Genomic DNA, 15,517 nt, shown 5'->3' on the forward strand with positions numbered 1-15,517 from the left:
AGTTGGCTATTTTGTAATGTACCGTAGCTACTGATTGACTTTGTTGTGAATGAAATTCCTATTCCAATTAGAATAAACGTTGTCTTCATGATTAGTACTAGCATTTAAATATAAATTATCGGTAAGCAATGACCATATACATTTTTTTTATAAGATTTTTTGACATTTTTCTGTATTTCTGAATATGAAGATTTTATTCAGTTATTTTTTATATGGATTAAGAGCTTGGCATCATATAAAATTTATTGATATTTATTTAAATTTTACCTCAAACCAGTTTTGTTTTTGTTACGGGTGGCACCATTTTGTGCACAAGTGCAACCATAAGTTGCTAAGCAGTGGACCCCAGAGGTCACATGGAGTGACGTCATTGGAGAATCAATATTCAAGCTGGTGCCTCCATTCAGTCAGTCAGTCAGTCGTTATCCAACCCGCTATATCCTAACACAGGGTCATGCCTCCATTCATTGTCTGGGTATTTGGCTGTGTCAAGAGAGATTTAAAAGTGCTTCAGGTTTTGAATTTCTGGATACAATTGTGTACCATCTTGGATATTTGAATATGTGCTTGGTTTAGACATTTCTTAGGCTTGTTTTTCTGATTTTGACTTTGCTTGTTTACCTGACTTATGATCCATCTTTTGACCCTTTTCATTTTTGCTTCCATGACCTGATTGTTTTCCATCTCTTGTCAGAACATTTACTGTCACGGTTTGGTTGGGGCTCTGGATGTCTCAGTGCTGCAGATATTGGACTGACTAGGCTGCTGTTTAAGGGTGGTGTATGTAAGAGTTTTTTAGGCCTCTGGGTAATTGCTGTGATTCAGACGTATTCTTTTATTCTGTAGCTCCCCTCTTCTGTCTTTCCAACATTTGGGTTAGATTATTTGAAGGTTTACAGAGTAAATTCTGGAATCTTTGCTTTTAGTATTTTGACCTTTTGTATTGAGGGCCTTGTTGTAGTTTGACTTTTTATTGGTTAGCCTGTTTTATATTTTGGTGTTTTGAATTTTTGCACAATATATTTCATGGCACTTTATTCATACTTTTATTTTGACCGTTATCTTCATTAGTTTTATTTTATTTACTGTATGTTTTGCAATTTTGGACCTTTAATATTGCTTGGATTTCTTTTTATTGAATTATGGCCTTATTATTTATTTGTCTTATGTGTTACTTGGTCTTGATTTTATTTTTGCCATTTGAACCGTTTTTTGAATGGACTTTATTTAACTGAATGTTTAAGTTCATGTTAAATAAACTAGTTAGGCATTTTTTTATTATTTTTGGTTGCTAATTATTTCTCTTTCTCTAGTATTTGTGTAATCATAATAATTAGCTATTTTTAGTAAATTGTGAGGAACATTGTCCAGATGGGATTTCCTCAGCCTCAAAGGAAGGGGAGAGACAGCATGCACAGGACATTGTCTCCCCCAGATTACTAGATGACAGCCCCCTTGGTATGTGAAAATGCCCACAGAATTCCCACAAGGCATCATGGGAACTAGAGTTCTTTGACTCAGACCTGTTGGGCCCCATTGGCATCGCCAGGGGGTGCAGACAAAACTTGCAAATGCTGTTTTGTCAGTCTCCAGCCTAACCCAGTAGAGCTCCTGGGCCACAATTATGGGACACCGGAAATACTCCTGCGTTTCATATTAAAATATGTTGCCTGTCTCAACTTCAGGACCCAGAGTCAGGGGGAGGAGGACAATGCTTGCTCAGAGGAGTAGAGGTAGAGAGAAAAAGAGAAGAAGACAAAGCATTGCTGTGTGCTGTAGGCCCTTCTCATGGTTTTGGTGTGGTAAACGAATCCCTGGAAGAGTTTCCCATGAATTAAAGCCTTTGTTCAGTGCAACTTGTGTCTGAGCCAGTGTGTGTTGGGTTTTTGATCAGCTGCAGCACCCCTGGTTGGCCACAAATTATAAAAAATACAGTATAACAAAACTACAAATAAATCTGTCTGTCCCCAGGTGATCTTCAAAACAGAAAAAGTGATTTCCCCTAACTTGCTACAGCTACTTCACACGTATAAATGTGCCCTCAGAATGATTTCCTTCCCTGTGTCTGTTGCTGCGATGTTAGGCACCAGCACCTTCAGACCTCCAAATTGCTTGCAGGAGTTCTTGAAACTCATGGATTGCTCTTTTTTTATTACATACAAAACAGAAAAAGACAGAATATTTGTTTAAAAAAAGAGACCATCTTGCCTCTTTTTGGTAAGGTATTTTTGAATTACTGAATCTTTGTTTTCATCTTTAAAAGTAAGTAAAACTGCTTTATTAAAACTAATTGTGTATTTTGCTCTTTGTCTTCTTTTAGCTGTTGGTCCAGCAAATACAGACCGAACGTTGCTTTGTGCGATTGCGAGTGCTCTGCATACCAGCTCTGCACCAATTACAGGACAGCTGTCTGCAGCAGTTGAGAAGAACCCAGCCATATGGCTGAACACATCTCAGCCCCTCTGCCAAGCTTTTACGATCACAGATGATGACATTCGGTAAGATTTAGCAGACCATAAGCATGGAGATAAAAAAACGATGAGATGATCACCCTTTGTTTTCAGGGTTTATCGCCGATTGTAATGCCTTAACTTTACAGATTTATCACTTTTGAATATTTAGAGATCAGTGGTGTGAACATGATAATTTAAAAATATAGCGATTGTTGTTTTTCCACTTAAAAATCTTGTAATTGTTCGGTTCTTCATTATAGACATTTGTTGCATTAGCTCTGACACAACAAAATCATTTTAATTTTTTAATGTTCTGTATGTCCCAAAAGATATTTACAATAGAAGTATTAACGGTGTTATGATTCAAGAGTTTTATCAACAGTCCATTTGTGGTGGTAATAGTTTAATGTTGTAAGTAAACTAAAAGTATTTTAAACACAGTGTGTCTTACATTCCACAGAAGGAAATAGTAAACAACATTCTTGCCAACATGATTTTATCAGCTTTAGCTAGTTGTAATCCAAGCATTTTATAAGTAAAAACTTTACTTTAGGTTTGTAACACTTAGCAGTTATTTATGAGCAAATCTAGTATATAGGATTTATTGCAGTGATACATAAATGAGTCTGAAAATGGATGGATTGATGGATGAATTTACGGTGCCCTGGACTGGTAACCACATAGGATAACCATTATATACATAATAGTAGTCATTTTTAAGGCTTGCATGTAAAAAAAATTATATTGTAATGATTTGCATTAGGTTCCATGCCTTTTTTATTAAAGGTGATATTAATAAGAGACAGTTTTATTGTTTTTAATACATAACTATAATAGAATATTGTTGGAAATATATGTCATTCCTAAAATGTATATTAATCTTTTTCAAACAATGTAGGCTGTATAAGGTGGAGTAATAAACAATTAATTTTGAACTCCTCAGCCATCTTTGGTCATACATATAACCTTGACAGGAGTTAGTTTCATCTAAAGTGATCTCTGAGACATATTGATAAAGGCAAACACTTTAAAAGCTTCTAAAGTGGCACTTACAAATCCTGTAATGGCTTCTGCAGAATATTGGTATATTTCTGTAAATAAGGACATGACTAATTTAACTGCATTTCTTTTGGAGATCAAAGGGTAAAAGGAAATTATACAGAGGTGTTCTTGTTATTGGGGGAAGTATATTGGCCACTTTTTCTGCAAGTAAGGACACTTTAATTTTGCAGCCCCGTTTTTCAGAACAATTTTTTTTTAGATTGTCAGCATTTTTGTGCAGTTCCAGGGAAGAGCGAAAGATTGGCTTTTACCTGATGCCTACCTTATATTTGATAAAGAAGTTGCTCATCTGCCACATTCAGCTGAAAAGCTGAACTGTGCTGTGCCTGCTCTAGGAGATTACATAGCCCCGTGTTCCATTTTAGGCATATATAGGTTTATATTTCATACTTATTTTCTAAAAGTGAAGGAAGTGTCTTTCAGTATCTTCCACCTTTTTTTTTTCGTAAATAATGGAAGCTAGTCTGGATGGCAGTACATGAACTATTATGGTGGACCACTACCTAATTACTAACATCACTATTCCATTTCTGAGATACAGTGGGTTACCAATGCTTGTTTGAGCTCCTACTGCTGAAATGACATATTTTGAAAGTGATCTTCCTGAAAGACTTTACCTGAACAGCAGGAGGCAGTAAACTGCAGGCTTTCTCCATTTGATTGCTCTAATAATAGAACTACAGAGGCACAAAAGCTCGGCTTCCTTTCTGTCCTAATATGGAAGGTAGAGTGTGCAAGGCTTCAATGTTCTGCATGACAGGAAGAAATCCCATTCCTGATAATCTCTGCCTTTGTGTTAGCTGCATTGTCACACTTGATTGTCTTTTACTGATGCAGTTCAGATATAAAGCCGTATTTTTCCCACATTAAGGCTAATTAATTTTTCAATTATGACTTTTTTTCAGTTGAAGCGTGAAAGGCAAACAATGTCTTCTGTGTATGCTTACTTAGAGAGTGGAGTTTGCTTTGCTTTCAGAATTAAAAAAAAAATCTTCCTTGTTCTGTCAAGATGAGATATTTGAAGGATATTTTGAACAGATTCTGTTATTTCTTCTAACATTTCCTCTTACTATTTGCTTTTCAAAAACAATACAGGAAAATGACCCTTATTACTCTAGTGCATTTTCTTTATTATGATTACTGAACATTTTATAATGTACTGTGCCTTCCATGATGTTTGGGACAAAGACACATTTTTCCTTGATTTCCTCTTCTACTCCACAGTTTAAAATTACAAATCAAACAAATCAGATGTGATTAAAATGCACCTTGCAGACTTTAATTTAAGGGTATTTGCATACATTTTCATCACACTATGTACAACATTTTTTCTACATGGTCTTTTTATTTCAGGGCACGCTAATGTTTGGAACACAGCAATGGCAGGTCTATTAAAGCTGTCATATTTAGGACTTTGTCACATATCCCTTGCATGCAATGACTGCTTGAAGTCTGCGATTCATAACATCACCAGGTGCTGAGGATCTTCTCTGGTGATGTTCTGCCAGTCCTCTAATGCAAACATCTTCAGCTCCTGCTTGTTCAGGGGGCTTGTCCCATTAAGGTTTCTCTTCAGCATATGGAATTGGATTTAAATCAAGTGACTGACTTGGCCATTCAAGAATTTTCCAATTTTTAACTTTAAAAAACTCCTGTGTTGCCTTAACAGTATGTTTGGGATCATTATCTTGTTATACGATTAAGTGCTTTCCAGTGAATTTTGAGACATTTCTATACATCTCCGAATTCACTGTGACACCACTGTCAGAAGTTACATGGTCAATGAAGAGAAGTGTGCCTGGACCTGTGGCAGCCATACAAACCCATAAGTCATAACGCCCCCATCACCAGGTTTAACAGATGAAGTGGTCTGCTTTGGACCTTGGGTAGTTCCTTTTCATCTCCACACTTTGCTCTTGCTATCACTCTGATGCCGGTTCACCTTTGTCTCTGTCCACAAGACCTTTTTCCAGAATTCTGCAGGCTCTTTTAAGTCTTTTTTGCAAACTGTAATCTGGCCATCCTGTTTTTGTGGCTAACTAATGGTTTGCATCTTGCAGCGTGGCCCCTGTGTTTCTGTTCATAAGCTCTTCTGCGTATAGTCATCTGTAACACATACACATCTGCTCCTGAAGGCTGTTTCTGACCTGTCAGACAGGCCTTTGCAGCTTTTTCTTTAGCATAGTGAGGATTCTTCTGACATTAGCACTGGTGGTCTTCCTTGTCCTACCAGTCATTTTGTGATTACTGAGCTCACCAATGTCTTCTTTCTTCTCAATGATATTCCAGACAGTTTTAAAGTTTTACCGATGTCACCAACGGTTTTATTCTTGTTTTTCAGCATCATAATGGCTTCTTTGTCTTTCATTGGCACAGCTCTTGTCCTCATGTTTCACAATGGCAACTACAGACTCCAAAGAGTAGAAGCAAGCAAAGGTATCTTATGAAACAATGAAACCCACCTGAGGAATCAGAAACACCTGTGACGCCAATTGACCCAAACATTATGGTGCCTTGAAATGGGGGGGACCGTGTAGAGAAAGTGTTGTCATCCCTACATGCTGTGACCAAAATGTATGTAAATCCCCTTAAATGAAAGTCTGCAATGTGCATTTTAATTATGTCTGAATTTTTTGATTTATAATTTTAAACTGTGGAGCAGAGGGGTTAATCAAGGAAAAAAAGTTTTTCTGTCCCAAACATTATAGAGGCCACTGTAGGTTTCCTTCTGTAAATTGGTTCGAGAGCTGCTTTAAGACATTAGGAAATGTCAAGTGGTGTTGTGTTAAAAGACTGAAAACCTTGAACTTAATAAAACAAAGACAAAATTAAAGTTAATAACAAAAGAAAACAAACAAAATTATTTTAAAGAAACAAAGACTCAAAAAAGGTAAGGGTAGCCATGAGCTGCAGTAAACATTACAAAGATACATGAACAGTCAAAGGCCTCTACTAGGGGGCATTTGACTAACAGTAATAATAATAATAATACGATCATACAAAATTATCTCTCACTTTAGCAACCGGATTGCAGAAAAAACATCTATCTACTGTGGCATCAGAATAGAGCTTACATATTCATTGCAATGCAAAATAGATTATAAATATTAAATTGGTGCCTTACAACATAAGCACCAATATACTGTAGTTGATTCTTAGGAGATGTGTCAATTCCATTTGTATAAGGATTCAAAGTTTTCTATCCATATTGTAAATCTTTTGCCTGGTGATTTAGGAACTAAGTTGTTATTTGCGCATTTGGTTTGCCAGTACTACCTTTTAGCTCTCACTTGGAAAACAATGTGCTGCTGATTGGTGTTAACTTGTTTTGTCTCTTAATTGCAAATACATGGGACCAGAAAATCAGTAAATAGGCAGATTCCTTGTAATTAAAGTTGGGATTTGGAGGTGTTCTTAAATGTGCCTTTTTCCCTCATGATTTACTTATGTAACCTGTTGTTTGATATTTTATTAGATATTGAAGAATTGTAAGTGCAGAACAGGCAATTCTTGAGGCAGCTAGCATTTTACAGCAGGCGACACATGGCACTTATTTGGAAATTATGACCACTGAAGGGAAGGGAGAACTGCTATTAAATTCCAGACGATACAGCGTGCACCCCTGCAGTGCAATATGCAAATGATTTTTGTAATGTAAAGAATCTACAGCTTTGAATTACAACCTTTAACTAGAAATCTTTCAGTTTTTTTGGATGCCTATCAGGCACTCTGACACCTTTACTTTTATTTCACTTTCTTCAACACATGAGGCATCTCCTACTATGCAAGAGCTTATTAAAAACAGTCAAGGCAAAGTCTTGGTTTCTAATGTTCAGATACATTGCAGTATTGGTGATTCCTCAAAGAAAAAGGACAGCGTTATTCTCTCTCTGTAGTGCCATTCTGCAGCACAGTACTGGGTTATAAGAAGAAAAATGCTGAAATTAATTCAAGTCAGTATATACTGTATTTATCACTGTTTGATAAAAGTAAAGTGGAAAGGAAAATTGTGTTTGTAGAAAAAGTACCGTACAGAAGCCAGTGTTAAAAGAGAATAAGAGATTTATGGTGCTCCTAAGGGTTTAACATTTGATTTCTTTCAAAAAGAATATGTATCTGCTATCTCCCTGATTTAACATCTATTAAAATTCATTACTCTGTGGAAGTTAGCAAGTTTTTAGTCATAATCACAAGATCCTAATATTTTCTGAGGTAGTTGTTAAGGTTTTTTCTTTTATGGAGCAAATAAATAATTGTTTTTGGTTTTCATCTCCTGATTAAGAACAAGAAAAAGCACATTCAGTGTTGCAGAATCCTGTAAGCTTTATTGCAATTTATACTTTAAAGAAAGATGAATATTAAATGACACAAGCACCATTTAAAATGCCCTGCCTGTCAAGTTAGTAATTAGATGAATGGAAATAAAAATAGATATTATTTGCACTGTAAAAAGCATGCTTGTATAAATCACAGATTTTGCAGTTTTAGTTGATGAAGTAAATGAAAAATCAAATTAGTGTAGACAGGTTGATTGCCACATAATTAGAAGATAAATTCTGTTCCCTTGATTTTCCTTTCTATGTGTAATACACATTGGCACTCAAAAAAACAGATGGCACTTTTTTACACTCTCCTACAGAGTGTTGGATAAGGTGAGTGGGACAATCATTGCTGACTTGCAAATTTCTTTCACTAGCGCTCCATTTTGCTTCCAGCTGGTAAAATATGCAGATGGGATGAAATGTCACATCTTGTAAAGCAGTACTTCTGTTTCTTCAAAAGTCTCATTTCACTTCCGTTGTAAATGTTACTTCAGTTTTATGACTCCTTTTTTTAAGGAATTATGTTCTTATGTGTTCAGTTTAAGAAGTTTTTTTGGTGAAGACCCCCATCCCACCTCAGCCCACTTTGTTTCATTCAATGTCTGATATTAATTAATTAATTAAAGTACTTACTTATCAACCTATTTATGTATTTATTTAAAGAGCTTCTGTAAAAAGCCAGATTTGGCAATAAAATGAGAGTACCTTGAGAAAAGCTCATGCAGATAATGGTGAAAACCTGGCAAGCTCCACAAAGACAGTGACCTGGTGGGCTTTTGGACTCTGGACTATATAGTTGTGATATTCACTGCACTACTGTGTAGTCCAGATTTAAAATTAGTATACTTGAGTAACTTTTTAGCTTTCTCTATAATACATGCATCATATAAAGGGCTTTTAAAATTAGAATTCTACATATCCATGTATCTTGCATGGGGCCTTAATCACCCCATTATGCATTGAAAGAGAAGGTTTTTATGAATTTTGTATTTGAAAACAGCTCAACTTGCATTCATATTATATAATATTGTCTTAGTTTAGTTTATATTTATAGTCAAATACATATTATGTACATACATACATTGTGAACTTCCCCTTGGGATTAATAAAGTATCTATCTATCTATCTATCTATCTATCTATCTATCTATCTATCTATCTATCTATCTATCTATCTATCTATCTATCTATCTATCTATCTATCTATCTATCTATCTATCTATCTATCTATCTATCTATCTATCTATCTATCTATCTAAATGACACTTAATGTTCTCTTATCTTAATACCTTTTAGGATGACCGTCTACTACAGTACAGTAGTGGCTCTGAGGCTAGGGATCTGCACTGGCAATCGGAAGGTTGCCGGTTCGAATCCCATAAATGCCAATAGGGACTCTGCTCTGTTGGGCCCTTGAGCAGGGCCCTTAACCTGCAATTGCTGAGCGCTTTAAGTAGTGAGAAAAGCGCTATATAAATGCAAAGCATTATTATTCTGCTTCACTTTTATGTTCTGTAAATCTAATTACATTCTAAAATCCAGGTGAGGATGGCCCAATGGAGATTCTGTTAACATTAGCGTCAAACTGGAGCAATGAAGTCTGAACGCGAGCTCCTTTTTTTTATTGTGTGTCATTACCTTAGCCTAAATTGCACTAATTAAAGTCAGAGTCAGTAATTTTGTTTTGGTGTTAAGAAACACAGAAAAAGAGGCCACAGTTTTAGTTTTTTATTATTGTAACTAGGGTGCTTTGCCCGCTGCTTGCTTTGCTCACCAACCCCTTCCCCCCCGCCAGCGCAATGCGCTGTTGTGAAGAGGGGGGCTGAACGCACCCCAAGGAGATGCAGCCGCTTCTCCGAAACCCCTCTTAAACGGTGATACAATGGAAAACAAATAACAGTTGGTTTCTTACCTCCTCTTTGCTCGATCAGCTGCTGGCTTGCTGCTGCGTTATCTGCATTTTGTGCGGCGCTACCAACGTTTAAAAGCCTGTACAGCAGCTGTCCTTTTGTCTCACTGCCTTGTCTCTCTAGTCCCCCAGACATCCTCAAACACTATTCAATCTCTTTTCACTATTCCGAGTAATATTTTCTGTTTGTTTGCGCTAATGCAATCTTTTCTCTGATTTTTTTGAGACTTTCGAGTTTTCCTACTTCTATTATCTCTAAGCTGCTCTGCATGTGTATCACAGGACTTGCTTCCAAAGGTTGTAAGTATGACGTGACTTGCCTATCTCGCAGGACGTGAAAGTGTCTCTCTGTCTCTCTTCAAAATATCTCTCTTCCAAAGATCACATCTCGTCACAGGAAAAAAATCTTGTATAGTCGTAAAAAATTTTTTTATAATAGAGAGAGATACATTATACCGTTATTGAAAAATTAATTTTTAAATCATCACTGTCTTTTATACTGGTTTTTGTCTAAATAGTGTTATGCGATTGTACAGCTCATTTTACATTAAGTTTAAGAATCCCATTTCCTTTGTGGGGTCGTTGTGCTTGATCAACCTTCTCCAAACAGCTCAGTCCTGCTCCTCCTAGCCATTCAAGTCCCTTTTCTTCAGATCTTGTTTTACTTTATTCACCTCCATTTTGGCCTCCCTCGCTTTCCCTTCCCCTGTACTTCCATTGCCATCCCTCTTTTGCCCACATATTCTTTGTTTCTCCTCATCACATGTCTATACCACTTCAGTTTACTTTCCTGTACTTTCTTAGATATTTCTCCCACTTTTGTTGTACCTCTGATTTTTCATGTGAACAGTTGCTAGATTTCTTTGCAAGATGCATTGATCACAAGAACCAGAAATAATAAAGCCAGCAGTAGTGTCCTTCTAAAGCTAAAAATAACAACAATGAACAATCCTACAAATTTTGCAGAAGCCTTTTATATGAGCTAATAATAAAATATAGATTAAAATTTGATAAACACGTCCAATTGTAAACTTTTAAAACAGAACAAAGAGAAAGACGTACACTGTAAATCCAATAGTAGAAATTGGTGAATTTTCTCATAGTGTTATAATAATACTCAATACTCATAACTTATACTTTATGTATTTAGAGATGTAGAAGAAAAAACTAGATAACAAGGGAATATACAGGCTTTACAATGAGAAGAAACTGGTTTGGGATTTGAATCTGAAATGGTGGACCCTTGAGGAAGGCAACACCAACCATTGCTCTGTTCTCATAAGATTTGAAGTCACAGATTTATAAGAGAAAAGTACTGGTAATAAAAGGTAGTGATAAAATAAAGAAAGATATAATGTGCATGGATTTCACACAACTGAGATGTAGAAACCAACAAAGAACCATAAAGCCTGTACAGAAAACAGATGTTTTTAGTGCCATCAGAGGCAGTTTTGTAGCATATATATAGTAAAGTTTAAATTATTTACATTTGATAACAGTTTAAAATTAATAGGTTTAAAATTTCCACCATTTTTAATTGCTCTTGACCTTGACTTATACAGCGATTACATGTGGAGACTGTTAGCTAAGTCTTGAATATTATTAAAAGAGGAATTCAGTGTTATCTTACAAGTCTACATTTTTGATAAGATCTAATTAAACAGCACTGCCATAAATAGGAAACGTCCGCGTTTTCATTTGTAGGATTTTTTTCCTCAGATCAAAAGAATTCTTTCCCTAGGACTAAGGACTGCTTGTGCCACGGTCATTTTCATTTAAACACATCCAGGTAGCTTTTTTGGAGAAGCAGATTTTGAAATTGTTGGATGGATGTAAACGCAGCACAGAAATAAATTATTAATACAGTAAATGTCCTTCCAAGGATTGTCCTTTCCAATAAAGTATCACAGGTGAAGGTTAAAATAAAAAATAAAAATTCCAATAAACAGGTTAACATTAGTGCTTCTTTCCATATTCACAACTTCACTGCTCACACTTTTCAATCCACCCTGTCGCAGTAGTTGTCCTTCAGACTGCCATAATCTTGACTTTCCTCCTGGTTTTACCTCCATCCTTTCTTTCAGCAACAGTCTAGCGTATCATTCTACCCCGTGTCCCCAGCTCACCTTTCTCGGGTCTTGCAGCCGAGCTGAGATGCAGACAGCAGCTGCCCCTCTCCCCATCTGTCATCCCAGCCACCTCAGGCAGTGCCTTCTGGTGTGCTCAAAGCCGGACCTCCATCGCCCTGCCTCCTGATATCAGTCTAGGACACCTGGAGCACTTAATCACTCCTGCCTCTCCAGAATGTTCGCATATTCGCAGGACCACTGACTGCCTTGCTGGCTTGTGCCCTCAGATCCTACTCTCTTTCTCTCTTGAACCTTCTACCCTGATCTAGCCACCTCAGGCTCCTTTTAATCCATTGCGAGTGCAGGTGCCTTGATTATGCCCCCCAGAGTGTCAATAAGAAAACTGGCCTCACTGGTCACATCTGCATGTGCATATGAATTAGCCAATTTCCTGATTACATACCTCGGGGACACACGGCTACACTACTGTACGCATCCACACTCCCTGAGCCTGAACACACTGTTTATTATTTTAAAAATGCACACTGCCACAGATTCCTGCGTGCTTCATCACACTCCCACATACAGTTCTGTGAATGAAAATATTGATGAAAATGGTCAGCTGCCTAATGAGGACAGCTACATTTTTAAACATTTAACTGTAAAAATTCATCCGTGAATCCAGCATCAAACATGCTTAATCCTACCAAAGTTTTCTGGGACTGTAAGATATACTGAAGGCAGGACAAGAACCAACACTGAACATGGCATCATTCTATAGGAAAGCACAACTCACAATTACAAATGATGTTTAGGATTTGGCAATAAAATGAGAGTACCTTGAGAAAAGCTCATGCAGATAATGGTGAAAACCTGGCAAGCTCCACAAAGACAGTGACCTGGTGAGCTTTTGGTTGTGATATTCACTGCACTACTGTGTAGTCCAGATTTAAAATTAGTATACTTGAGTAACTTTTTAGCTTTCTCTGTAATACATGCATCATTTCACCTGCATTATTATCATTCTTTAATTTAATATTATTTATTGTATCAGTATGCTGCTGCTGGAAAATGTGAATTTCCCATTGGGATTAATAAAGTATCTATCTATCTATCTATCTATCTATCTATCTATCTATCTATCTATCTATCTATCTATCTATCTATCTATCTATCTATCTATCTATCTATCTATCTATCTATCTATCTATCTATCTATCTATCTATCTATCTATCTATCTATCTATCTATCTATCTATCTATCTATCTATCTACAATTATACATGCATACATACATACTCAAACCTCCTTGATCAAAGTTAAATTCACATGGACTTGGAACCTCCCTCGGCAGGAGTCACAGGGCCCATGCACTTACACCTCCTCATGGCAGATTTAGGGTCACCTGCACATCTTTTGGGTATATAGGAGAAATTCAGGATACCTGGATGAAAAAACTGAGGTAAACACAAAAGAAAAAATGACCAGGTACAGAAGTCAAACCCAGAACTTTGGGTCCATGAGGGAACAGCACTAATGACTGCACAATAACTTCTGTTACCTCAGGTAACTTACAGGATCATTTTTTATTTCTTTAGAAATTGAACCACAGGTGCCTCAAGTGACCTGTAAAGGTCGAGTCAGAAGAAAGAACTGAATTATGAACCTTGGGTTTAAAGATCAGTGTCATCAATTTTACTTTCTAGAAGACCTTGCCCATTAATAAAGAATGCATAATTGACTGTTTTATTTTTACTAAGAATAACAGTTTGAACCTGTATTAGCCTTCGTAAGAGATAAAATTAATTTCTTGTTTATTAATTCACTATATCCTTGCAACTCCTTAATGGAGTAAACAGATTTAGAAATGGAATGATAATACACTGTAGTATATGAGGAAACAAGTGTAGCTATACTAGAAAAACATTAAGCCCTTATTTGTAACACATATTAATTCTTACCATTTAACTTCTTCTTCTATCAGTTCAAGAAAATCTCTTTATACTTGCTGAAGGTTTTTTTTGACTCACCGCCCTTCTTAATATCAATCTTAGATACACAGATATGCAAAAACTTTATTAATCCCCAAGGAAATTGCTAGACATATTACTTCTTATATTCCAGGTCTCGATGTCCCCTGCTAATGCTAACTCATCTGCCTATTTAAAGAAGGTCATACAGCATCCTAGACATGCTGGGAGTAAAAAATTAATAAGACAGATAAGACAAGTGTCAACAACTTGCTTCATTTGATACATATTTAATACTCTTTCAGTTCAGTATGTAGACAAATTAGCATGTATAGTATATCTGCAGCGCTTATTAGGAAAATTGAGCAAAAGACCCTATGACTTTGATCATAATGTACAGGATAAGGACATTTGTTTCCACAAAGGCACAGTTGCAAGTACAAAGTTAAGGGAGCGTGGGTAACATGAAATGGAAATTAGGTTAATTTTAAAAATAAATGAGCTCTCTTATTCCCTAGATTTTAGTACAGTCATGCTGATTTGTTTATTTAGAAAGTGAATAAATAAAATACAGTGAATACATGATTTGTCATTTTGTCAAATACAAATTATTTTATAAATTATCAACACTATATTATTTACACAAAACATTGATTGGACAGAAGTCTGTGGACACCCCTCCAAATTACTGAGTTCAGGTGTTTCAACTGCACCCATTGCTAACAGGCACATAAAATCAAGAACATAGCCATACAATCTCCATTGGCAAACACTGCCAGTAGAACAGGTCTTAATGAAGACCTCAGTGACTTTGAGATGGCACAGTCCTAGAATTCCACTTTTGCCACATGTTTTGTACGAAAACTTTCTGCTCTGTTAGATATACCCCAGTCAACTGTAAGTGGCATTATTGTGAAGTGTAAAGGTCGAGGAGCAACAGCACTTTAGCCCCAAAATGGTAAACCACACAAACTCACAGAGCAGCTGAAGTGCATAGTGCTTAAATATCAGCTGTCCTGTGTCACATCACTTACAACACGGTTCGAAACTGCCTCTGAAAGAAATGTTAGCACAAGAACTGTGCGTTGGGGCCTCCATGAAACAAATTTCCAGTGCAGACCAAATGCACACAAGCTTAAAATCTCTTTGTGCAATGCCAGGCGCTGGCTGAAGTAGGGTGAACTATGCAGCAATTGGATTCTGGAGCAGTGAAGACATGTTCTCTGGAGGTATGAATCATGCTTTGCTATCTGGCAATTTGAAGGATGAATCTGGGTTAGTGAATGCCTGATTGCCTGTTGTAAAGTTTGGTGGAGGATCAAAAGTGGCCTGTGGCTGTTTACTGTTAATGCTACAACATACAAATATATTTTAGATAAAAGTGAGCTTCCAACTTTGAGGCATTAGTTTGGGAAAGGCCCTTTACTGTTCCAGCTTGACTGTGCACCCATATATAAAGTCAGAGCCACTATGTCATAATTTTCCCTCAGAGAGAATTGACCACAGTCCAATGTAACATGTTTGGGATGAATTGGAACGCTGATTGTAAGCCAGGTCTTTCTCACCCAACATCAGTACTTGACCTCACAAATGCTCTTTTGGCTGAATGGGCATAAAATCCCCAAGACAAAATCTTCTGGATAGCCTTCTCAAAAGAAAGGAGGCTGTTATAGCTATAAAAAGAGGGCAAATCCATATTAATGCCCATTGTTTTGGAATGGAATGTCCAAAAA

At 36.6% G+C, this 15,517-nt stretch overlaps 1 protein-coding gene across 3 annotated transcripts in view; it reads left to right on the forward strand.

The window, feature by feature from the left end:
- The window catches only part of mbd2 (methyl-CpG binding domain protein 2), a 197,461-nt gene that overhangs the window by 122,358 nt on the left and 59,586 nt on the right, over positions 1-15,517 (forward strand). For 2 of the 3 annotated variants that reach the window (XM_028802574.2, XM_051928023.1), the window contains exon 5: positions 2,321-2,498. In XM_028802574.2, coding sequence (XP_028658407.1) covers positions 2,321-2,498 — 178 coding nt within the window. Of the gene's footprint in view, positions 1-2,320; positions 2,499-5,891; positions 6,054-15,517 lie in introns of those variants that run through there. The other variant, XM_051928022.1, reaches the window with a different exon arrangement.

The sequence above is a fragment of the Erpetoichthys calabaricus genome, chromosome 5, assembly GCF_900747795.2.
Source record: "Erpetoichthys calabaricus chromosome 5, fErpCal1.3, whole genome shotgun sequence".
Taxonomy (NCBI): Eukaryota; Metazoa; Chordata; class Cladistia; order Polypteriformes; family Polypteridae; genus Erpetoichthys; species Erpetoichthys calabaricus.